Below are 25,213 nucleotides of genomic sequence, written 5' to 3'. Positions count from 1 at the left end.
TGAGCCTGTGAAAACAAGGAGGACGTTGTTTATGAGAGCAGCTTCCCCAGGTGCTGGATCACACCTGATATCCATCTAAGCCTGTATCCTGCAACCAGAAGCGTGCCAGCAGTCCAGCTCCAAGGGTCTTCTGGCTCCACCTGGTATGCCAACTGAGACCCTACCTGCCTGCAGGCTGTCTCGCCAAACTGGTGTATGCTCTGGTTATCTCCCGCTTGGACTACTGCAATGTGCTCTATGTGGGGCTACCTTTGAAGGTGACTCAGAAACTACAACTAATCCAGAATGCGGCAGCTAGACTGCTGACTGGGAGCGGCCGCCAAGACCACATAACACCGGTCTTAAAAGACCTACATTGGCTCCCAGTACGTTTCCGAGCACAAATCAAAGTGTTGGTGCTGACCTTTAAAGCCCTAAGCCAGTGTTTCCCAACCTTGTGCCTCCAGCTGTTTTTGGACTACAATTCCCATCATCCCTTGCCACTGGTCTTGCTAGTCAGGGATGATGGGAGTTGTAGTTCAAAAACAGCTGGAGGCACAAGGTTGGGAAACACTGCCCTAAACAACCTTGGCCCAGTATACCTGAAGGATCGTCTCCACCCACATTGCTCAACCCCAGACACTGAGGTTTTTTGCTGGTTCTCACTGCAAGAAGCGAAGTTACAGGGAACCAGGGACAGGGCCTTCTTGGTGGTGGTGCCCTCCCTGTGGAAAGCCCTCCCACCAGGTGACAAGGAGATAAAAACGACACAATTTTTAGAAGACATCTGAAAGCAGAGAGGTTTTTAATGTTTGGTGTTTTATTATGCTTTTATATTTGTCGGAAGTTGCTCAGAGTGGCTGGGGAAACCGAGCCAAATATTATTATTATTATTATTATTATTATTATTCAGCAAAAGAAAAATGGGTGCTCTGGAGCTGTTTTGGGTGTACGGTTGGTGAAAATGTCCGTTTTATTTTATTGAGGGAATGGCAATTGTGGCGCCCTGGTTCTGTATTGGGAGATGAAACAGCAGGAAAAGCTGGTCTAATGAGACAGGCATGGGAGAGAGCCAACAAGATGGAGCGCTGAGGGGAGAGCGAACCAATCAGGAAGCAGGGCCCCAAAGGCCCGGGCCTCCTCTGCGATCAAAACTCCCAATTTTTAAAGGGGAACAGGTCAAATTGGTAATGAAACACTGGGCAACAGATTTGGGACATAACGTCCAGGTGGCAGATTGGGAAAGGTTATGGAAAACAGACCTGAAATTCACGTCCTGTTGTACTTTGAAAGAGAATTATATGAAAATGATGTACCAGTGGTATTTGACTCCTACTAAGCTGGTGGGTGGGGCGGTGGGTTAAACCACAGAACATAGGGCTTGCCTATCAGAAGGTTGGCGGTTTGAATCCCCGCAACGTGGTGAGCTCCCATTGCTCGGTCCCTGCTCCTGCCAACCTAGCAGTTCGAAAGCACACCAGTGCAAGTAGATAAATAGGCGGGAAGGTAAACGGCGTTTCCATGCACTGCTCTGGTTCGCCAGAAGCAGCTTAGTCATGCTGGCCACATGACCCGGAAGCTGTACGCCGGCTCCCTCGGCCAGTAAAGCAAGACGAGCGCCGCAACCCCAGAGTCAGGGGTCCCTTTACCTTTAAGCTGGCAAAAATGTACAGGACAAGTACAAATACCTGCTGGAAATGTAAAGAAAAAAAGTTACTTTTTATTGTATGTGGTGGACCTTTAAGGTGGTAAAAGCTTTCTGGGAGATGATATACAATGAAATGGAAAAAAATGTTTAAAATAACTATTGTTAAAAAACCAGAAGCGTTTTATTAGGAATTACAGGTACCAACATCCCAAAGGACCAGAAAAAGACTTTTTATGTACGGTATGCAACTACAACCGCCCAGAAGCTACTAGCCCAGAGATGAAAAGACGACAAAGTTCTTACTAAAGAAGAATGGCAAACCAAGCTGTGCAAAAATGGCAAAGTTGACTGGAAAACTCAGGAACCAAGAAGACAGAAACTTTACAAAATCATGGGGGAAAATTATAAGTTATTTAAGAGACCACTGTTAAGCAGATGGAAGGAAATACAGTAGTACCTTGGGTTAAGTACTTAATTGTGCTGGAGGTCCATTCTTAAGCTGAAACTGTCCTTCAAGCACCACTTTAGCTAATGGGGCCTCCTCCTGTTGCTGCGCCGCCAGAGCACGATTTCTGTTCTTATCCTGAAGCAAAGTTCTTAACCCGAGATACTATTTCTGGGTTAGTGGAGTCTGTAACCTGAAGCATCTGTAACCTGAAGTGTATGTAACCTGAGGTAACACTGTATTGGCAGGATTTTCACTTGCAGTGTAAAAATCACCATGGAAAATATGGGTTGATATAACAGTTTTGGAAGACGATGCGGTTTTAAATGCTTAAAATGGGACTCCAGGGTAGGGAGTCCTGAGAGTCGGAGGAATCTCTGCATATAGGTATGTATTTGAATTTTTTTAATAATTTTGTATTGTAAAATCAAATAAAAATGATTTCAATTTTTTAAATAAAAAACTCCCAATTTTATTTGTATCTTGATAAATTTTAGACTAACTTGTACAGTAATTAACATTTGATTTTAATGGTATTCTCAAATTACCAATATTTTAAATTGATTAACACTGGCTTGGCCATGCCCACAGAATGGAAGATGGCAGGACCCCCAAGATTGTGCTCTACAGGGGAGCTGGCTTCAGGCACCAGGCCCGTTGGCAGACCAACTCTGCATTAACCAAAATGTCTGCAAATGTGACATGAAGGCAGGCAAAATCAGCCCCGCGACGTTGGAATCCCTTGTAGACGACCGCAATGCTTGGAGACAGGCAGTCAAGTTGTGCATCCGTAGCAGTTACCAGAAGAGGAACATAGCTGGGAGGAGCACAGAGAGAAGAAATGTCATGGCGCGTCTGCAGCAGCAGAACCGGACGCCTTCCTCTGCCCCGGCTGCAACAAAACATGTCTCTCCCATGTTGGTCTCCATAGCCACTGCAGGCGCTGCAACCTTCCAACAGCTTGACCTCAACCCCAAAGGCGCACTCCTAGATTGTCTCCCAAAACAGATGGATGACAACCAACATTTTTTAAACTAATATTTTATACTGATTTATGTAAATGGCTTAGCAGTCTCTGGTGATTAAGTGGTATATAAAGCTGGTTTTAATAAAATAATAATACCTGAAGGAGCGTCTCCACCCCCATCGTCCAACCTGGACACTGAGGTCCAGCGCCGAGGGCCTTCTAGCGGTTCCCTCACTGCAAGAAGCAAAGTTACAGGGAACCAGGCAGAGGGCCTTCTCAGTAGTGGCGCCCGCCCTGTGGAACGCCCTCTCATCAGATGTCAAAGAAATAAACAACTATATGACATTTAGAAGACATCTGAAGGCAGCCCTGTTTAGGTTAGTTTTAATGTATTTTATCTTTTGCTGGAAGCCGCCCAGAGTGGCTGGGGAAACCCAGTCAGGTGGGCAGGGTAGAAATAATATATTATTATTATTATTATTATTATTATTATTACTATTACCTCTCCTTTTTTCTGGCCCAAATCCAACACATAATTAGGGCTCCACTGACTTGGGGGTGCAAAGCAGAGCCGGCAAGGGGTGTGAGCCCTAGGGGCCAGATAGAGACACCCAGTGCAGCGGTTCTCAACCTGTGGGTCCCCAGATGTTGTTGGACTACAACTCCCATCATCCCTAGCTAGCAAGGTCAGAGCTCATGGATGATGGGAGTTGTAGTCCAACAACATCTGGGGACCCACAGGTTGAGAACCACTGACCCAGTGGATCGCATTCGGCCCACAGGTTTGTGATTCCCCACCCGACAGACGTACGTAGTGAGCCTCACTCTTTTGTAGGTTGCAGGCAGAAAAGTCCATCCCTTTGCTAGTCGATGTCTGTAGCATATTCCAGTACTGGCTTTGCTGCTATGCAGCAGGAAGCAGGCGTTAAATTGGGGACTTCCAGAACAGCATTCACACTGCCGGGAGCCCCTTCTTCATCTCTACACACCCTTAGCCAGCAAACCAGGATCTGGGAACTGGAACCTCAACGTACAGTGGTACCTCGGGTTAAGAACTTAATTCGTTTTGGAGGTCCGTTCTCAACCTGAAACTGTTCTTAACCTGAAGTACCACTTTAGCTAATGGGGCCTCCCGCTGCTGCCGCACCACCGCTGCACGATTTCTGTTCTCATCCTGAAGCAAAGTTCTTAACCCGAGGAACTATTTCTGGGTTAGCAGAGTCTGTAACCTGAAGTGATGTATGGAAGTGAGAGCTGGACCATAAAGAAGGCTGATCACCGAAGAATTGATGCTTTTGAATTATGGTGCTGGAGGAGACTCTTGAGAGTCCCATGGACTGCAAGAAGATCAAACCTATCCATTCTTAAGGAAATCAGCCCTGAGTGCTCACTGGAAGGACAGATCCTGAAGCAGAGGCTCCAATACTTTGGCCACCTCATGAGAAGACAAGACTCCCTGGAAAGACCCTGATGTTGGGAAAGATGGAGGGCACAAGGAGAAGGGGACGACAGAGGACGAGATGGTTGGACAGTGTTCTTGAAACTACAAACATGAGTCCGACCAAACTGCGGGATGCAGTGGAAGGCAGGAGTGCCTGGCGTGCTCTGGTCCATGGGGTCACGAGAGTTGGACACAACTAAACAACAAAACAACAACAACAACCTGAAGCATCTGTAACCCGAGGTACCACTGTTTCTACACTGGGATAATTCTAGGATCATTTAAGTCCACCATTCCAGTTACAAAAAGAACGACAACTCTCAGTTAGCGAAATGTGTCTTAATATGCATCGCTCCAAGAAGGAACTACAGTTCAATGGACAGGAGTTGTTTTTGCGTCAAATGTGTATATTTTAATAGGAAAAATAGGCACAAAGGAAGCAGGCTGACTAGTCAGCTTTCGCAAGTGATGACAGGACTCAGTAAGGCACATGAGAGATTTACACATCGGAAGCCGAAGAACAGGGCGCCAACTCTTTGCTCGTGAAGGGAGCCTGGTCCATCAGCCTCAGGTATGATCTGCGTTAAAAGTTTGTTTCCTCACAGAGTATGCATACTGTACATTATATGTTCTGCTCTAGCTGAAGCTCTTTCTACACTCCCAAACATTTATTGGGGCAGGGGGGAAAGTGTGTGTTTGTGTGTGTGTCTCTCATGCAAAGTATTCTGACTCTTATTTTAGCAATACTGTTCTTGTTTAATCACGGGAGTTATCGGCTGGTTTTCCTGTGCCAGTTCTCTGATGGGACATAAAATCGACACCCCGTCTGATGCCATTTCGACGCTCCAAGAGATGACGGGCCTTTCTTCTCCCCTGTGAATCCTCTGGTGTCGGTTCAGTTCCGCTTTTCTGAAGAAGCACTTTCCGCAATCCAAGCACTGGTAGGGTCTCTCCCCGGTGTGGACTCTCTGGTGAGAGGTGAGGGTCGCCCTCTGCCTGAAGTTCTGCCCACACTCCATACATTTGTACGGCTTCTCTCCCGTGTGGATTCTTTGGTGTCTGATAAGGTTCTGCTTGTCGCAAAAGCTCTTCCCGCAGTCCGAGCAGTTGTAAGGTTTCTCTCCTGTGTGGATCCTCTGGTGGGAGGTAAGGTTCACCTTGTGGCTGAAGTTCTTCCCGCACTCCAAGCACTTATACGGCTTCTCCCCGGTGTGGGTTCTTTTGTGGCTGTTGAGGTGAGATCTGTCGTAAAATCTCTTGCCGCACTCGGAGCAGCTGTAGGGCTTGTCTCCCGTGTGGATTCTCTGATGCAACCTAAGGAGAGTGCTCTGGCTGAAGTTCTTTCCACACTCCATGCATTTGTACGGCTTCTCTTCCGTGTGAACTTTCCAGTGGCCGTTGACGTCGGATTTGTGACCGGCATTCTTCACCAGCGCCGGGCAGGCATTTCTTCTTGTTCCTCTTGATTTTTCTGGCTGAACCACGATTTCACGAAAGTTTTCACCCTGGGAAGCGGCAGGTTCATCCAGCCACTTCTCCATCTGGTTTTCCTCCTGTTCTGTTGATCCCTCAGGATTTCTGAAGTTCTCTTCCATTTCTTGAAGCTTGCTTCTCTCACAGGGTCTGTTGTTGTTGTTCTTACTGGGCCATCCGCCACCTGTTGGAACAGAAAGAGAGTCAAGTAAACAGGCAAGAAGGAACCTTTGAGTCCAACCCAGTGGTGTGACAAATTAATACATGTGTGGTTCTACTTCCTTGGCCCTGCCAAAGGCTTCGGAAGACCCGCTAGGTTGGAAAAAAAGATGAGGAAGACTGGGCAGCAATGTGGACAAAATTCCCATTCAAATTGGTTTCTGTTTCCATAAGGGAAATGGCACTCAAAATCTTGCAAGTGTTTTCCTGCTGGAATCCTTTGGAATGCAACTGTTACAGTGATGGCCATCAACTTGGTTGGCTTGAAAGGAGAATTAGACAAATTTATTGAGGATAGGGCTACTGAAAACTACTAGCCTCAAGGCCTATGTTGTAAACCTTCCTGTGGTCTCTCTTTTTTTTGGACAAAGTAATAATCCTAAATAAATAAGAATAAAAATCTGCACTCCACCACTGAGACCATTCCATCCAACCTCCCAAAATTTCAACACCTCTTGCAATGGTTTGACCCCTTTCCATTTTAACAGTACAAATTCAACACACACCCTCCATATCTCCTCAGAATTATTTCTCCTGCATATTCCCCGTCTTACTTAATGGCACACATCAATTTATCATTAATAGATAATCCCACACCTCTTTATACCATTCTTCCATTTTATATTCCGCTTGCCCCTTCCACTTCCTAGCTATCATAATTCGTGCAACTGTCAATAAATTTGTGAGCAAGGCCTTGACAGCCTGCGTAACTTCCACCCCATCATAAATTGATAATAACACTACCTCTGGCCTTTCGGTCAGCTTTAACCCAGTGATTTCTGTTATCTCCTTAAACACCCTTTGCCAAAAAGAATTGTTCATATTTACACCCCACCACATGTGAACATAATTCCCTGTTTCCTGGCATCCCTTCCAAAATAACTCCGAATATTCCTTGTTTATTTGATTTGATCTAACTGGTGTTAAATACCATCTCCAAATCAGTCTCTTGATGAAGGACTGTATATAATTTAATAATTTGTGGCAATAATAATAACAACAACAATAATAATAAAATAATATGCTCTGCCTCCGCAGCAATGCTTCTGGGTAAAGGTAAAGGACCCCTGGATGGTTAAGTCCAGTCAAAGGCGACCACGGGGTGCAGCGCTCATCTCGCTTTCAGGTCAAGGGAGCCGGCATTTGTCCACAGACAGTTTTCCGGGTCATGTGGTCAGCATGACTTAACCACTACTGGTGCACGGAGGATCGTGACAAGTGCCAGAGCACACGGAAACGCCGTTTACCTTCCCACCACAGTGATACCTATTTATCTACTTGCACTGGCATGCTTTTGAACTGCTAGGTTGGCAGAAGTTAGGACAGAGCAACAGGAGCTCACCCCATCGTGGGGATTCGAACCGCCAACCTTCCGATCAGCAAGCCCAAGAGGCTCAGTGGTTTAGACGACAGTGCCACCCGCATCCCTAGGCTTCTGAATACTAGTTGCTGGAAATGACAGGAGCGCAACCTTCTCCTCAAATCTTGCTTGTGGGTTTCCCACAGGTATATGCTTGGCCACTGCAAGAACAGGATGCTGGAATAGATGGGCCATTGGCCTGATCCATGATGGCTCTCCTTACATCCTGGAACCCATGGGTGGCCCGTCAGTAACATCTCAGCACAAGGAATGAAAACCCCAACCTGAAAGCCACCTACTCATTGGGAACATTCAGCTCTGACTGAGGACCACCAAGTACAGATTTTTCCTACTTGTGAGGACACTCCAAAATCCTGACAGGCCAGAAGATAACGGAGCAGGTCCACAGAGGCTCAATAGCAGCCCCCTGCCACCCTCCGGCAAGGCCACAGACCTCCCCGGTGAAATCTTCACTTGCAATAGAGAGCAAGAGTCCTTTCTGTTGGGGATAACTCAGACAGAAATTCCCAGGTGTCACAAAAGACTATTTCTTTTGGCCCAAAAATGGAAAACGAGTGAAGTCCTAACTAAAGAAGAATGGCAAATTGATGGAATGTGTGCAGCTTGCAGATTTAACATATAGAATAAGAGAACAAGAAGAACATAGGTTTAAAGAAGATTGGAAAATGTTTATTGGATATATGGGGGAAATTGTGTACACTTCAAAATGCTGGCAGCATTAAGGTAAATTCAACAGTGTAGACAAGCTTTGATGGAAATAATAATGGAATACTGAATGGTTTAGCTTTTGTAAAATATGCAAGGATTTATGGTATGTAAATTGAACCACAGAAAGAGAAGGGAAGTCATTGATTTCAGGTTGTTTAAATGAATATTCTAAAATGTAAAATATAAAAACTTTTTAAAATATATATATGCATATATATACAAGAGAAGTGAGAGCTGGACCATAAAGAAGGCTGATCGCTGAAGAATTGAGGCTTTTGAACTATGGTGCTGGAGGAGACTCTTGAGAGTCCCATGGACTGCAAGAAGATCAAACCTCTCCATTCTTAAGGAAATCAGCCCTGAGTGCTCACTGGAAGGACAGAACCTGAAGCTGAGGCTCCAATACTTTGGCCACCTTCTGAGAAGAGAAGACTCCCTGGAAAAGACCCTGATTTTGGGAAAGATGGAGGGCACAAGGAGAAGGGGACGACAGAGGATGAGATGGTTGGACAGTGTTCTCGAAGCTACCAGCATGAGTTTGACCAAACTGCGGGAGGCAGTGGAAGATAGGAGGGCCTGGCGTGCTCTGGTCTATGGGGTCACGAAGAGTCGGACACGACTAAACAACTAAACAACAAATATATAAGAGAAGGAAATCATATTAACAACTCAGAACAAAAACTTACCTAGCGAGGCTAGATTCCCAAAGTCCTCCACCAAGACTTCCCTGGGCAGGGTGTTTTGGCCTGGGTCCAGCAGTGCCCATTCTTCCTCTTCTTCCTTGGTGAATGGCACAGGGACCTCTTCAAAGGACACAGGAACCTTGTGGAGGAAGAAAAATTCCCTATTAACATGCGAGCCCAAGAAGAGTGTGAAACTTTTTACTCCTCTACTCCTCCAGTGCATTGCCCACAGTGATTGGAAACACAGTGGACCTACTGGTTACAAATTTACCGTATTTTTTGCTCGATAAGACTCACTTTTTCCCTCCTAAAAAGTAAGGGGAAATGTGTGTGCATCTTATGGAGCGAATGCAGGCTGCGCAGCTATCTCAGAAGTCAGAACAGCAAGAGGGATCGCTGCTTTCACTGCGCAGCGATCCCTCTTGCTGTTCTGGCTTCTGAGATTCAGAATATTTTTTTCTTGTTTTCCTCCTCCAAAAACTAGGTGTGTCTTGTGGTCTGGTGCGTCAAATCCATAACCAGAGGCACCGCTTCTGAGCGCACGCGCGGCACATCAGATCGCTTCCGCACATGTAGCAAAACCTGAAAGAATACACTTCCAGGTTTGCCGCTTTCGCAACTGGAAGATTACGTATCCAGAGCAGTACGTAACCCAAGGGTCCACTGTACCATACTTTTCCATATACAGTGGATGCTCGAGTTGCGAATGTGATCCGTGCGGGAGGCAAATTCACAACCCGCAGCATTTGCAACCTGCAGCGCCGCATCTCGGCACGTGATTTGGCGCTTCTGCGCATGCACCAAGACCCGGAAGTAACCTGTTCCGGTACTTCTGGGTTTCAGCGCGTACGTAGCCTGAAAACGCGCAACCTGAAGCATCTGTAACCCAAGGTATGACTGTGTAAGACTAGGACTTTTGAAAATAATAATAATAATAATCTGAAAAATTGGGGGGCATCTTATACACAGATAGTGCAAAGTGGGGACGTGGGACTGATTACTGCCGCGAGCCAGAGATTCTCAGAGGCTATAGGGCGTGTTATTGTTGGCTGCGGGAAGGGCTCATGTTGATTGGCTGTAGTGCTGGCGACTGGCTGCTTCTGCTGGTGTGGGGACAGGTGTATTTATTGACGCAGCGTTGAGTGATTTTCCCGTATTAAAAAGCTCAACAACTTCTCCCCCTAAAAGCTCGACAACTCTGAATTTGGAGTTCCCCAAAATAGGGGGCGACGTATATACGGGTGTGTGTAATACACGGAAAAATATGGCAGCTCTGCCATTGCAGAGGGTTTGAATTGCTTTGAATTTTATTGCCCTTTTATTTTATCGTGTTACTATCTTCCCTGGCAGGCTGTGCAAACCACTACACTAAATAAAGCTTTTTATAGGGTGGGGCGCACTGGGCGTGCGATTATAGAACTAAAATGTGTATGGTGGCGGGGGCGATAAGGTTGGGAACCACCAATAAAAATTGTTGAAATGGAGAAACGAAAATAAAACAATTTTATGGGGGGGAGGGAGAGGGAGGGAGGTGTTGGTGAGTGAAGAGATCGGTGGGAGTGGGGATGTTTAGTTTTTAATGTTTGATGTTTTATCGTGTTTTAAATATTCCGTTGGGAGCTGCCCAGAGTGGCTGGGGAAACCATGACGATGATGTCTGGCAATGCCGGATTAAACCCTTTGAAGGCCCCTAGGCAGTAAAAATCTTGCTCCCCCCCCCCCCAATGATGTAGGTTTCTGAGTCAAGGGAGTCGTGGGACCCATAGGCCGGTGCCAACTCTGCCAATTTGGTAATCCGGCCCTGGGCATTACTGAGGTTTGTGCATGATAGTAGCAGTAATAATAATAATAATAATAATAATAATAATAATAATAATAATAATAATATATTTATTTATATCCCGCCCTGCCCAGCCGCAGCCGGGCTCAGAGCAGCTAACAACGGTAAAAATAACACAGTTTACATAAAATCACAATCAATTAATTGAAATACATTCTAAAATCAATTCATTCTAAAATCAGTTCAGGATCAAATTAATGGCAACCATTGGGCTAGAGTGCTATGATGATTACAAAAGGAGGGGGTCAAACTGTGCCTTGGCCAAAGGCCTGGTGGAACAGCTCTGTCTTGCAGGCCCTGCAGAAAGATATCAAGTCCCGCAGGGCCCTAGTCTCTTGTGACAGAGCGTTCCACCAAATCGGGGCCACGGCCGAAAAAGCTCCGGCTCTGGTTGAGGCCAGCCTAACCTCCCTGTGGCCCGGGACCTCCAAGATGCTTTTATTTGAAGACCGTAAGGTCCTCCATGGGACATACCAGGAGAGGCGGTCCCGTAGGTACAAAGGTCCTAGGCCGTATAGGGCTTTAAAGGTTAAATGGTTTAAAGGTTTGGAAAGGGGGAATCAGGAGGGCTGGCGAGCGAAGCAAGCACTTTCAACTCTGAGATCAGGATGATATACTCACCTGTTCCTCCTCCTGCTTCTTCCCCTCCGCCTGGCTCAGGAGGAAGCCTTCGGCCAGGGCCACCGCCTGCGAACTGGTCTCGGCTCCGCACTCCCTGACCCAGTTCTCCATCTCTGGGGGGAGGACAGCCAGGAACTGCTCCAAGATCACCAGGTCCAGCATCTGGGCCTTTGTGTTCCTTTCCGGCTTCAGCCACTGGCGGCAAAGGTCGTGGAGCTGGCTGCAGACCTCGCGGGGCCCCTCGGCCTCCTGGTAGCAGAAATGCTTGAACCGCTGGTATGGTCCCTTTGAGCGGATTGTGTCCCCGGCCAGGATCTCCTGCACGCTTCCTACCCAGAATTCCCCGCTGCCCCTGGCCTCCAAGGCGTGAGGGTCTCTTCCTGCCCCTTTCCCAGATTCGTCGCTCGCTTGGCTCTGCACGCTAAACTTTCCTTCGTGCTCAAGGGGAGCCCCGTATGACCCCAAAGGACTTCCTTGCTCCAGCTTCACTTTCATTCTTGCTCCTTCTCTGTCTCACAAGGGCAACGAGTTTCCTAGCGATTCAATTGATGCCTCTCTCTCTGAAGGAAAGGAAAAAGAAGAGAGAGACCCAAAGAGCCACAGGATGCGGATATGTATTTTAATCTGTTCTTAGTTTCTCGTTTAATTCTTTTTGAAAGCTTTACAAAAGTTTGTTTTTAACCGCTTTTAGTTTTAGTGTTATTGGTATGTATTGTTATTTATTGATAATTTTACTGGTTTATTCTCCTCAAGGCTTTTTTTTATATGATACGATAATATTTATTGTCATTGTCCCATACAGAACAAAATTGAAAAATCTACATAAGACATTCAAAACCCAACAAGCCTGCTATCCCAGCTATCCCAACCTGGTTAGCCCCTAAAAACTTTTTTTCCTTTCAATGAAGCAATGTGTAAATACTAGGAAATAAATATATAAATGTTGCTTCCGCTGGTTTTTTATATTGTATTTTTATGTTGCGAACCACCCTGAGATTTACGGATGGAGGGCCGTATACAAATTTAATCAATATTAATAATAAAAACAAATGTGTGAGACCGGTGGGTGCAAATTAAGTTTTCTGCTTGCTTTTCTCTCAGCCAAGGCTTTGCAAGCAGGAGTCTTTAGATCCTACACCCACTTCCAAAGTGACTTGATGGGATGTACCATGTTCATTGCCCCTTCGCCTATAAAGGTAAAGGGGACTCCTGACCATTAGGTCCAGTCGTGGCCGACTCTGTGGTTGCGGCGCTCATCTCGCTTTATTGGCCGAGGGAGCCGGCGTACAGCTTCCGGGTCATGTGGCCAGCATGACTAAGCCGCTTCTGGCAAACCAGAGCAGCGCATAGAAATGCCATTTACCTTCTTGCCGGAGCGGTACCTATTTATCTATAACACTTTGACGTGCTTTCGAACTGCTAGGTTGGCAGAAGCAGGGACCGAGTGACGGGAGCTCACCCCGTTGTGGGGATTCGAACCACCGACCTTCTGATCGGCAAGTCCTAGGCTCTGTGGTTTAACCCACAACAGCCCAGGAAAAACCTCTCCTCCAACTGGATTCTTCCAGCTCTGCTAAATGGCACCCATTTAATGGGACGCTTCGGCGAGTGATCCTAGGGAGGGGCTTTTCTGCATACAAACCACATGCTCTGCCAACTGAGCTATGGATGCCATCCTCGCTCCCGGCACAGAAAAATGAAGACTGGCTCACGCATGCAAAGCTGGAATCTCTAAGCAGAACCCCTTTACCAGACATTGACCTCCAGACATTGACCTGGTCCTCTTTCATCCCACCCACCATCAACCTCCCTCCATCTCCTGCCCCCGTGACAGTGGAAGGCAGCGGGGCAGGGAAAGATCCTACAGCCTCCCCACTCAACTGTTGCTCTGGTCTCACAGATGAGAGTCCGCCGGATCGCTCCGCACCGGTGCTCAGAGATCCCGACCACAAAAGGCTTCTGCAACTTCACAGCAACTAGCACCCTCTGCAGCCGAGGCTTCCCTGGTGAGCCTGTGAAAACAAGGAGGACGTTGTTTATGAGAGCAGCTTCCCCAGGTGCTGGATCACACCTGATATCCATCTAAGCCTGTATCCTGCAACCAGAAGCGTGCCAGCAGTCCAGCTCCAAGGGTCTTCTGGCTCCACCTGGTATGCCAACTGAGACCCTACCTGCCTGCAGGCTGTCTCGCCAAACTGGTGTATGCTCTGGTTATCTCCCGCTTGGACTACTGCAATGTGCTCTATGTGGGGCTACCTTTGAAGGTGACTCAGAAACTACAACTAATCCAGAATGCGGCAGCTAGACTGCTGACTGGGAGCAGCCGCCAAGACCACATAACACCGGTCTTAAAAGACCTACATTGGCTCCCAGTACGTTTCCGAGCACAAATCAAAGTGTTGGTGCTGACCTTTAAAGCCCTAAACCAGTGTTTCCCAACCTTGTGCCTCCAGCTGTTTTTGGACTACAATTCCCATCATCCCTTGCCACTGGTCTTGCTAGTCAGGGATGATGGGAGTTGTAGTTCAAAAACAGCTGGAGGCACAAGGTTGGGAAACACTGCCCTAAACAACCTTGGCCCAGTATACCTGAAGGATCGTCTCCACCCACATTGCTCAACCCCAGACACTGAGGTTTTTTGCTGGTTCTCACTGCAAGAAGCGAAGTTACAGGGAACCAGGGACAGGGCCTTCTTGGTGGTGGTGCCCTCCCTGTGGAAAGCCCTCCCACCAGGTGACAAGGAGATAAAAACGACACAATTTTTAGAAGACATCTGAAAGCAGAGAGGTTTTTAATGTTTGGTGTTTTATTATGCTTTTATATTTGTCGGAAGTTGCTCAGAGTGGCTGGGGAAACCGAGCCAAATATTATTATTATTATTATTATTATTATTCAGCAAAAGAAAAATGGGTGCTCTGGAGCTGTTTTGGGTGTACGGTTGGTGAAAATGTCCGTTTTATTTTATTGAGGGAATGGCAATTGTGGCGCCCTGGTTCTGTATTGGGAGATGAAACAGCAGGAAAAGCTGGTCTAATGAGACAGGCATGGGAGAGAGCCAACAAGATGGAGCGCTGAGGGGAGAGCGAACCAATCAGGAAGCAGGGCCCCAAAGGCCCGGGCCTCCTCTGTGGTCTGAAGAGAAGAGCCCCACCTGGTCCCCCATTTGGTCTAATGAGACAGGAACAAGAGACAGCCAATGGGATGAAGCACTGAGAGGAGAGCGAGCCAATCAGGAAGCGGCATCTGGTTCTGCCTGAACTAAGCCAGACCCATGGCTGACTAAACTGGGTTGACGTTTCCTAGGCGCAACAAAACACATGATGCATATTTCATCCTGAAGTACCAACGATGTACGAGAAGAACCCTGGCAGTTTTTAAGCAGAGGTTGAACAGCCATCTGTCATGGGTGCTTTAGCTGAGATTCCTGCATCGCAGGGGGTTGGACTGGATGACCCCTGGGTCCCTTCCACCTCTACGGTTCTAGGGTTTTTATAATATATCAGAAGAATCCTGAGGCAGCTGGCTCTGCCCAAACAGAGGCTCACCCAGCCCAAGCACCCTGTTCTCACAGTGGCAAAAGCTGTGTAACCATTATGGGATGCCCCACAAACCATCAGCACTCTCCCCTATTCAGAGTCCCAGGAACTGGGGTTTTCCGGAGGCACAAGTTACAGCAACAGCCAAGGCGACATTTTTCCACCTTCGCCTCATCAAGCAGTTGGTCCCTTACCTTTCCCACCCCGTCCTGGCCACAGTGATCCATGCGACGGTCATATCCAGGCTTGACTACTGTAATTTGCTCTACGCGGGGCTGCCCTTGAAGCTGTTCCAGAAACTCCAGCGGGTGCAGAATGCTGCAGTGAGACTCCTCACGGGGTCCCTGCCATGGGAGCATATTCACCCAGTGCTTTACCAACTGCACTGGTTCCCAGTGGAGTACAGGGTCAGATTTAAGGTGCTGCTTTTGACCTTTAAAGCCCTTCACGGCCTAGGACTCTCGTACCTACGGGACCGCCTCTCCCGGTATGCCCCACGGAGAGCCTCAAGGTCCATAAATAGCAACACCCTAGTGGTCCCGGGCCCTAAGGAAGTTAGATTGGCTTCAACCAGAGCCAGGGCCTTTTCAGCACTGGCTCCGGCCTGGTGGAGCGCTCTGCCTCATGAGACCAGGGCCCTGCAGGATCTGATTTCTTTCCGCAGGGCCTGTAAGACAGAGTTGTTCCGCCTGGCCTTTGGCTTGGAGCCAATTTGATTCCCTCCCTCTCTTTCTTTCTTTTTTCTTTACCTTCTCCTCCTGCGAGGAGGCTACATTTTAATATTTAATGTTTCAATATTTTAATGTTGTATTTTAAGTTGTAATAATTCAACTTGTTTTTATTATTGCTTGTAAGCCGCTCTGAGCCTGGCCTTGGCTGGGGAGGGCGGGTTATAAATAAAAATTATTATTATTATTATTATTATTATTATTATTATTATCCTGCCTGTTATAGAAGAGGGAGAACAAACCATTCAGGGCTTTCTGAGTTGCCACAAAAAAACCCTATGAATTCAGTACTTTGAAACCGGTGTGTTACTGGCTGCTCCACTGTCGGAGCTAATACGTCTCTGAATAACACCAGTTTATTTTTATTTAATTTTTTAAAAATGCCAACCACTATAAATTAAAAAATAAATAAATGTGGTTTACATTCCTGGGACTCACTGTGAGAACAGGATTTTGGACTACGATCACCCCAACTTTGGCCCGATCCGTCAGCCAATGGCCATGAAAAATGGGAGACGTATCTCATAGCACTTTGAAAGGCCACAGGTTGGCGACAAAGCATGGGCTTTCCATGCATTAGGTCCCGGGGTTCAAGCCCTGGGCAGCATCTCCAGTTGGGGCGGGGTGGGGGGGAACCTTTACTTGAAACTCTGGAAAGCTGCTGCTACCAGTCCGTGCAGGCACTATTGAGCTAGATCATGAGTAGGCAAACTAAGACCCGGGGCCAAACCTGGCCCAATTGCTTTCTAAATCCGGCCCACAGACGGTCCAGGAATCAGCGCGTTTTTACATGAGTAGAATGTGTGCTTTTATTTAAAATGCACCTCTGGGTTATTTGTGGGGCATAGGAATTTGTTGTTAGCCGCCCTGAGCCTGGCTTCGGCTGGGGAGGGCGGGATATAAAAAAAATTTATTATTATTATTGTTGTTCATTTTTTTGTTTTTCTATAGTCCGCCCGCCCCGCCCCCCCACAAGGTCTGAGGGACAATGGACCAGTCCCCTGCTGGAAAAGTTTGCTGAGCTAGATGGTCGAGTAGGTCTGACGCTGGCAGTTAAAGCATCCCAACTCCCTGCACCCTGATAAGTCGCATGGGGACGTTATTCATCGGTCTAATTGCTATTATTATGAATGATAAAGAATAACATTGCATCATGACACAGAGCACGGTTGCAATACAAAGGGGATGGACTTGATGACCGCTGGCGTCCCTTTCCAACTTCAATAGTGCACGTTGCAACAATACTATTAACAACGCAGAGCGTCATTGAACGAAGCAGAGGCTTATATAATGCAGACTGCTGTAGTAGTAATAAATAAACAATAAGAAGAATGCAACGCAGGCGCTTTGCCAGTGACACCCCCCACCCCGCGCTCCTTTCCACCTCTTTCCTGCCCCACACGGCCTCCTTTGCGTTCCCCAGATCCCGGGGGGGGGGGGGGGGGCAAGACGTGGCCCACCTCGCCCCCATCTGTCTGCAGCAGCTGAGGCTCCCCGCCCCCAGCGATGCACCGACAATTTCTGGTTTGAACCCCGGGACTGGGGGGGGGTGGTGGTCTCCCCAAACCCACAGAAATTGTGACACCCCCTCCACCGCGGAGTCAGGTGATTGCATCAGACAAGAGGGAAGAGCGGGATCCAGTGAAGGGGGTGGACCTTTTCTTTCCCTGCCTGGATTGTTTATGATTATTATAGGAGAGGGGGAGGGGTGGGAGATCAAAGGGATTCTCCTGCGCCGCAATTGCAGCCGTGTTGCGCGATTGCGCCACAAAAGGTCCAGCGACGATCTCCCCCGCCGCCGCCCCCCCACTTTGCCCTCGCCCCACTTTCCTCCCCAGGACCTTCCCCGACCCCTAAAGCACCACCGTTCCTCCTCCGGCCCACCCCCTCCCCCACCCGCACGTCCCCCAGTTCCCCCCAGTTCTCCCATTTCACTCACCAGACCCCTCCCAACTTTCCCAAAAAGGGGGAGGAAGTGACCTTCCCGTCTCCGCTTCCTCCTCCTCCTCTTCTTCCTCCTCGGTGCCTGTCTAGGAAAGTGCAGGCGACGTCGTCCCCCCCCCCCCTTATTAACCCATTTTCTTCGCTCTCTCGCCCGAAGGAAGCAAACAAAGAGGTTTTGCAAACCTCGCAGTTAGAATTGTAAACAGAATTGCAATTATTGGGGAAAAAAATATTGCTAATCTCTCTGTATATATATATATTTATATCCCCATTTTTGCAATCATTGCAATTCTGTTTGCAATCCTAACTGAGAAAAACCCACTTTCCTAGATGCAGAGAAGCCCAGCGGAGGCGTGAGGAAAAAGCAAGCCCGCTGCCTGCAAAAAATAAAAATAAGATAAAAATCCCTTTGCTTTTTTGTTGCTGTATTTGTTTATGTTTTCCCAAGGGGAGCGTGCAAAACTTACACCACTTTTCCTTCCTCCCCCCTTTTTGTTTCTTGTGGAGAGTAACCCAACACAGGGTTAAGGAGGGAGAGCCGGATGCCTAGAGAGGCCATGAAGCCTTCACTTCCTGCCCCCCCCATCTAGAGCCTCCCTTCTTCTATCTCCCCCACCACAACCAAAAAAATAAAAAATCTGCAAGGGAGCTGGTTAGTGCATTTTGGGTCCAGTATGCAAGGAGAAAAGACCAGACACTGAAAGAGGAGAGGAGCATGCTGGGAGGGAAAGGGGGGGGTCGGGTCTCGTTTGCACCCCCCTCCACTTTCCCCCAAATTGAGGGTGGCCTTTTTGGCTTCAAACCTACACCGTGCAGCCCCTTTCCTTCCGCCTCTGCTAAAGCAGAAGGTTCCCAGTTTGCATTTCCACCTGTTGCAGGAATTTATGTAAAGATTGATGGGGGAGGGGTTACCCCTCCAGCAGATAATAATAATAATAATAATAATAATTATTATTATTATTTATGCCCCGCCGGTCTGGTTGGGTTTCCCCAGCCACTCTGTGCAGCTTCCAACAGAATATTAAAATACAGTAGTCTATTAAAAATTAAAAATTTTCCTAAACATATCATACCCACACACCCCGGCTACCAAAATCAGCGCAATCACTTTGGCAAATGTCCCCACAAAACACTTCCTCACAGTTTTTCCTATCTCTATTCAAAGGGCCTCTGCTGCACATTACCAAATATAGCAATTCACTGATAAATGTATCTACCTACTGGCTCACTGGGGAAACTCTTTAGAAAGTCATATAAAATCGCTCCAGTGTGGAATTGTACCATTCTAACTTTGTTCTGTTCAGGAAAGGAATGGCTTACGAAGGGGGGAGTCTGGGGAGTGGGCAGCCATAATCCCTGAAACCTGGGATCACGTACACAGCAGCTTCTTGCACTGGCATCCTGGCAAATGGATGCCAGACAGGCATTTATCCCATGGACAATGGCAAACCGTCCAGGAATGGATTAGGTCAGGGGTCAGCAACCTTTTTCAGCCGTGGGCTGGTCCACCGTCCCTCAGACCATGTGGTGGGCTGGAGTCAGTGGCGTAGCGTGGGTTGTCAGCACCCGGGGCAAGGCAAGTAATTTGCGCCCCCTAACCCGTGGATTTTAGCAGGGGGCAGAGAGCTGCGAGTGCGAGCGCGCGCCCCCCCAGATGTTGCGGCCGGTGCGGCCGGCCCCCCTTGCACCCCCCACGCTACGCCACTGGCTGGAGTATATATTTTGGGGGGGGGGAATTAATGAATTCCTATGCCCTACAAATCACCCAGAGATGCATTTTAAATAAAAGCACACATTCTACTCATGTAAAAACACCAGGCAGGCCCCACAAGGCTTTTCTAAGCCTTTCCCAACTCTGGGAGGGATCAGAAATGCAGGGCCAAACTGATCAGGATTTAAAGCCCTCTCGATCAGCTGATAGGTGGGGGTGAACTCTGGTTGCTTTGGTTGTGTGATCATCATCATCATCATCATCAATTATTCATACCCTGCCCATCTGGCTAGGTTTCCTCAGCCACTCTGGGCAGCTCCCAACAGAATATTAAAAACACGATAAAACATCAAACATTAAAAACTTCCCTAAACAGGGCTGCCTTCAGATGTCTTCTGAAAGTCAGATAGTTATTTCCTTGACATCTGATGGGAGGGCATTCCACAGGGCGGGCGCCACCACCAAGAAGGCCCTCTGCCTGGTTCCCTGTGGCCTCACATCTCACAGTGAGGGAGCTGCCAGAAGGCCCTTGGAGCTGGACCTCACTGAACGATGGGGATGGGAGGCACTCCTTCAGGTATACTGGGCTGAGGCTGATGTCACCCACCCAGCTGACCTTGGAGTCTCCCTGCCTCTCTCCCCATGAATTTGTCTTAAATCGTCTTTTAAAGCTCCTGCGGAAAGACACAAGCTCTGGTGAGCATCTCTGATTCCTTCTGTCTCCTAACCAGAAGATCCTACTGAAGACACATCAACCATCCATTTCTATACCATTAAACCATAACAAAAGGGCTGGTCACCCAGCACCGTAATGTGCCGTAGTCTGGGATTTGTGTTTTTCTTAATGGGTTGGGCCAACCAAAACATTTCCAGCAAATGAAGCTTTTTAGAATTTTTAACTCCTCTACTTGCCTCCCTGCCCAAATGCCTCAAGATGCTTCCTCACTCCCAATCAAAAAATGCTCCATCCAAATCAGTGGTTCCTAAATGGGGTGGTAGTGCCCCCCTGGGGCGGGCAATGGGATTACCTAGGGGGACACACTAGAGACGAGGCAGCGGGTGGTGCTGAGGTCTAAACCACTGAACCACTTGGGCTTGTTGATCAGAAGGTCGGCGGTTCGAATCCCCGCGATGGGGTGAGCTCCCGTTGCTCTGTCCCAGCCCGTGTCAACATAGCAGTTTGAAAGCACGCCAGTGCAAGTAGATAAATAGGTACTGCTGCAACGGGAAGGTAAATGCCATTTCTGTGCGCTCTGGTTTCCGTCACGGCGTCCTGTTGCGCCAGAAGAGGTTTAGTCATGCTGGCCACATCACCTGGAAAACTGTCTGCAGACAAATGCCGACTCCCTCGGCCTGAAAGCGAGATGAGCGCCGCAACCCCATAGCCGCATTTGACTGGACTTAACCATCCAGGGGTCCTTTACCTTTACCTACTGGAGATTTAAATAACTATCATAGACTTTGAAAAGCTAGCATCACCAGATCAAATTCATCAGTTTCGTTGAATTAATTAATTATTGGATTTTTAATAAATGTGCAATTAATTCTTACTGTTCTGAATTTTATTGTGTTATCTTCCTTTGTGGGACATGCAAACCACTATTCTGAATAACTTGCTATGGCCGTTGGCTAATGCAAATAAAGTTTATCTATCTATTCCAAATAATGCTTTTTTCATAGGGCACAGTGGCACCGGGGATGACTGTATGGAACCAAGAAGTCGGTGGCCAAAAAAGTTTGGTCTAAACTGTTCTTTCTTTTCAATAATCTGAGAAATGGGATGGCAGCAAGCTCACTTTGTTTTTGTTTTTTGGGAGGGGGAGGCAAAAAAGAGTTTGACATCAGAAAGGGAAATATTTAATTACACATGTCGATGTTCTGTTTTATTCGACCCATGCTTTTACCGCAATATCACAAAATGCCAGGGTGGTGTATGCAACGATGCAACACAAAAAGCTAATAATAATAATAAATTATACCCTGCCCTTCCCAGTCAAGACCGGGCTCAAGGCGGCTAACACCAGGTATAAAAGCAATTAATTAAAATACAACTTAATAATAAGATTAAGTGATCCATGCGATGGTCACCTCCAGGCTTGACTACTGTAATTCGCTCTACGCGGGGCTGCCCTTGAAGCTGTCCCAGAAACTCCAGCGGGTGCAGAATGCTGCAGCGAGGCTCCTCACGGGGTCTCTGCCATGGGAGCATATTCACCCAGTGCTTTTCAAGCTGCACTGGCTCCCGGTGAAGTACAGGGTCAGATTTAAGGTGCTGCTTTTGACCTTCTAGGGACTTCTAGGGTGTTGCTATTTATGGACCTTGAGGCTCTCCGTGGGGCATACCAGGAGAGGCGGTCCCGTAGGTACAGGGGTCCTAGGCCATGAAGGGCTTTAAAGGTCAAAACCAGCACCTTAAATCTGACCCTGTACTCCACCAGGATACAGTGCAGCTGGAAAAGTTAAGACTAGATGACCCTCGGAGTCCCTTCCAACTCAACAATTTTATGATTCTATGGGTGGAGAATCCTTATTCTGACTTTGTTGTTTTTTATTATTGTTTTAGCCATAGAGTTGAGCATTTGCTGAATCTGTCTTCTTCCCTGCTTAGTAAGATATCCAAGCATTTAAATGCTTCCTCTGCTGCAAGGATTCTCTGATGTCCAATATGATGCACTCTCCAACTGAAGCTCTTTCCACCCTCCACAGATCATGTTTCTTTAACGTGTCAGTCCTCTGGTGTCTACTGAGCCTTTCGCTACTGCTGAAACTCTTCCCGCACTCCATACACTTATACGGCTTCTCTCCTGTATGGGTTATTTGGTGCGAAATGAGGGTCATGCTACGACTGAAGCTTTTCCCACACTCGACGCATCTGTATGGCTTCTCCCCTGTGTGGGTCCTCCAATGCGACGTGAGGTTGCAGCTCTGGCTGAATCTTTTCCCACACAGCAGGCACTTCTAGGATCTTTCACCGGTGTGGGTTCTCTGATGTGGGCGAAGATCGCCATTGTCGCTGATACTTTTTCTGCATTCTGTGCCGTTATGTGGTTTCTCCTCTTGGTGGGTTTGATGATGCCCATTCAAATCGTCCCTGAATGTTTTCTTGGACATCACACATTTTCCTTTTTCCTTCCACTTAGGATGATCTTGTAGGATCAGGGGTGCCTTTGGGTTGGGATCCGGAGAAGGAGCAGATTTCTTCATCCTGTTCTTCGATTTGACAAAGGCAGCACACAGGAAACCAAATGGCTCTTTTGCAGACTCCTGCTCAGTTGGTTCCAATGGCACCACAGGTTACTCCTTGCACTTCTCATTGCCTTGCTCATTGCCTGAAAATTGAGGAAGCGGAAAGAGGGAAAATTTGGATTAGGCAGAAACCTAAGACCTTAACAACGAGGGCCTTCTGGTGGTTCCCTCACTGAAAGAAGTGGAGTTACAGGGAACTAGGCAGAGGGCCTTCTCGGTAGTGGCACCCTTCCATCAGATGTCAAGGAGATGAGTAACTATATAACCTCCAGAAGATACCTGAAGTTAGCCCTGTATAGGGAAGCGTTTTAATGTATAATGTGTATTCCTGCGTTGAAGTGGGTGGGCTAGATGGCTAGATGTTTTATTATGTTGATATAACTTGAAAGCCATACAGAGTGGCTGGGGCAAAACAGAGTGGCTGGGGCAAACCAGATGTTGTTGTTGTTGTTGTATTTTTTAAAAAGTTTTTCTTGGTTTACAAAAGTACAGTGGACGCTCGGGTTGCGAATGTGATCCGTGTGGGATCCACAGCGTTTGCACCCCGCATTGGCGCACACATGGGTTGCAATTCGGTGCTTCTGTGCATGCGCAAAGCGTGATTTAGTGCTTCTGTGCATGCACGGCCGCCGAAACCTGGAAGTAACCCATTCTGGTACTTCCGGGTTTTGGCGGTCCATAACGCCCCCCCCCCCCAAAGAAGAAGAAGAAGAAGAAGAAGAGACTCGAGTGGCGCTGTGGGTTAAATCACAGAGCCTAGGACTTGCCTATCAGAAGGTCGGCGGTTCGAATCCCCGCGACGGGCTAAGCTCCCATTGCTCGGTCCCAGCTCCTGCCAACCTAGCAGTTTGAAAGCACGTCCAAGTGCAAGTAGATAAATAGGTACCGCTCTGGCAGGAAGGTAAAGGGCGTTTCCGTGCGCTGCTCTGGTTTGCCAGAAGCGGCTTAGTCATGACCCTGGCCACATGACCCAGAAGCTGTACGCCGGCTCCCTCGGCCAGTAAAGCGAGATGAGCGCCACAACCCCAGAGTCGGTCATGACTGGACCTAATGGTCAGGGGTCCCTTTACCTTTAACCCAAAAAAATGCAACTTGAAGCATCTGTAACCCGAGGTGTGACTGTATGTGCAATGTCTCTTTTTTCAGATCCGTTTCATTTGTTGAGACATTAGTGTTACATTAGGAAGAAAAGGGGGGAAGAGGTGGAGGGGGAAATGGTGAGCGGGGTTGGGGTTGGGTGGTGATGTTTCTATTTTACTTTATGTGTGGGGTTTTGTGTCAGTGTCCCTCCTGCAGGTTCGCTTTTGTTGAGAGAGGGGGCTGGCCTAGGGTGTGGTTGCTTGTTTGCGATTGGCAGTGGTGAACTTTGCTTTCATGTGTGAGTGGGGTGGGCAGGTGTTTTTGAATCAGGTTAAGCATATTGATTCAAAAGCTGTTGGTGGATTCTTGTCACCCGTAGGTGAGTTTTAGAGTGAGTTCTTTCCTTTCGTTTATATGGATTTAAAGGGGGGATTGGACCACTGAGGAGGGTTAATCTCATAGCCTATGTCGTCCTCACAACATTGTTGTGACGCGCAGCGTAAATTAATAATGCAGAGTTTTTAAGTGAAAGAATAAGAGCTTTACTGAGTTAAAATAAACTTCTTCATAAACAACATGGTTCCAAACAGTTTGACTGAGATTACATACTGACTCTGCTCACAACTGAGGCAGACTGACTGACTGAAATCTTACTAGGAACAGAGAGAAAATGGCTTATAAGTATAAAATGGCTTATAAATGACTGTGCAGTCCCAGCACTTCCCAGCCTGCTTTGCTGCTTCTGCTCTCATGTGTCTTTGTCACATGACATGTTGTTGTTTTTTAAATTATTTTATTTATTAATTTATACACCGCTTTATATTCTTAATCAAAATCTCAAAGCAGTTTAAGGTAAAGGTAAAGGGACCCCTGACAGTTAAGTCCAGTTGCGGACGACTCTGGGGTTGTGGCGCTCATCTCGCTTTACTGGCCGAGAGATCCGGGGTTTGTCCGCAGATAGAATAATAATAATAATAAAATAATAACATTTTATTTACATCCCACCCTCTCCAGCCGAAACCGGGCTCAGAGCAGCTAACAACAGTAAAATAATACATGACTAAGCCACTTCTGGCGAAACCAGAGCAGTGCACGGAAATGCCGTTTATCTTCCCGCCAGAGCGGTACCTATTTATCTACTTGCACTTGCATGCTTTCGAACTGCTAGGTTGACAAGAGCAGGGACCGACCAACAGGAGCTCACTCCGTCACAGGGATTTGAACCACCGACCTTCTGATCGGCAAGCCCTAGGCTCGGTGGTTTAGACCACAGCGGTTTACAGCATATTAAATCAATAACACATTAGCCAGGTGATGTTCCTCCGGTCTCATGAGGAGCCTCTTCAGTGGGGCTGCTGATTATGGGTTCGTGGAGTTTTGGAGTAGTATTTTGTATATTGTGGATACCATCCCTTTGCCGTGTCCCTTTCTTGTTAGGAGGAGGTTTTCGAAGGTTGTCAGGGGTCTAGTTGCTGCTGATTTTACTACTGGATTGTTTAAGAGGACGTGTAATTGGTGGTATTATTATTATTACTGGCAGGCACCGACTCCCAGTTCAAACTT

General features: G+C 47.5%; 1 protein-coding gene across 1 annotated transcript; it reads right to left on the bottom strand.

The window, feature by feature from the left end:
- Positions 1-4,866: 4,866 nt before the first annotated feature.
- LOC308469720 (uncharacterized protein) lies at positions 4,867-17,704 on the bottom strand. Its single transcript, XM_080992591.1, has 5 exons — positions 17,609-17,704; positions 13,287-13,417; positions 11,406-11,965; positions 8,948-9,083; positions 4,867-6,137 (listed from the first exon to the last, which is right to left on the bottom strand). Exons 3-5 carry the CDS (start codon positions 11,898-11,900, stop codon positions 5,218-5,220), a joined length of 1,551 nt encoding a protein of 516 aa, XP_080848717.1. The 5' UTR covers positions 11,901-11,965; positions 13,287-13,417; positions 17,609-17,704; the 3' UTR covers positions 4,867-5,217.
- Positions 17,705-25,213: the final 7,509 nt, after the last annotated feature.

The sequence above is a fragment of the Podarcis pityusensis genome (assembly GCF_964106645.2).
Source record: "Podarcis pityusensis genome assembly, chromosome: 2".
Taxonomy (NCBI): Eukaryota; Metazoa; Chordata; class Lepidosauria; order Squamata; family Lacertidae; genus Podarcis; species Podarcis pityusensis.
This window is presented reverse-complemented; position numbering and strand designations above follow the sequence as displayed.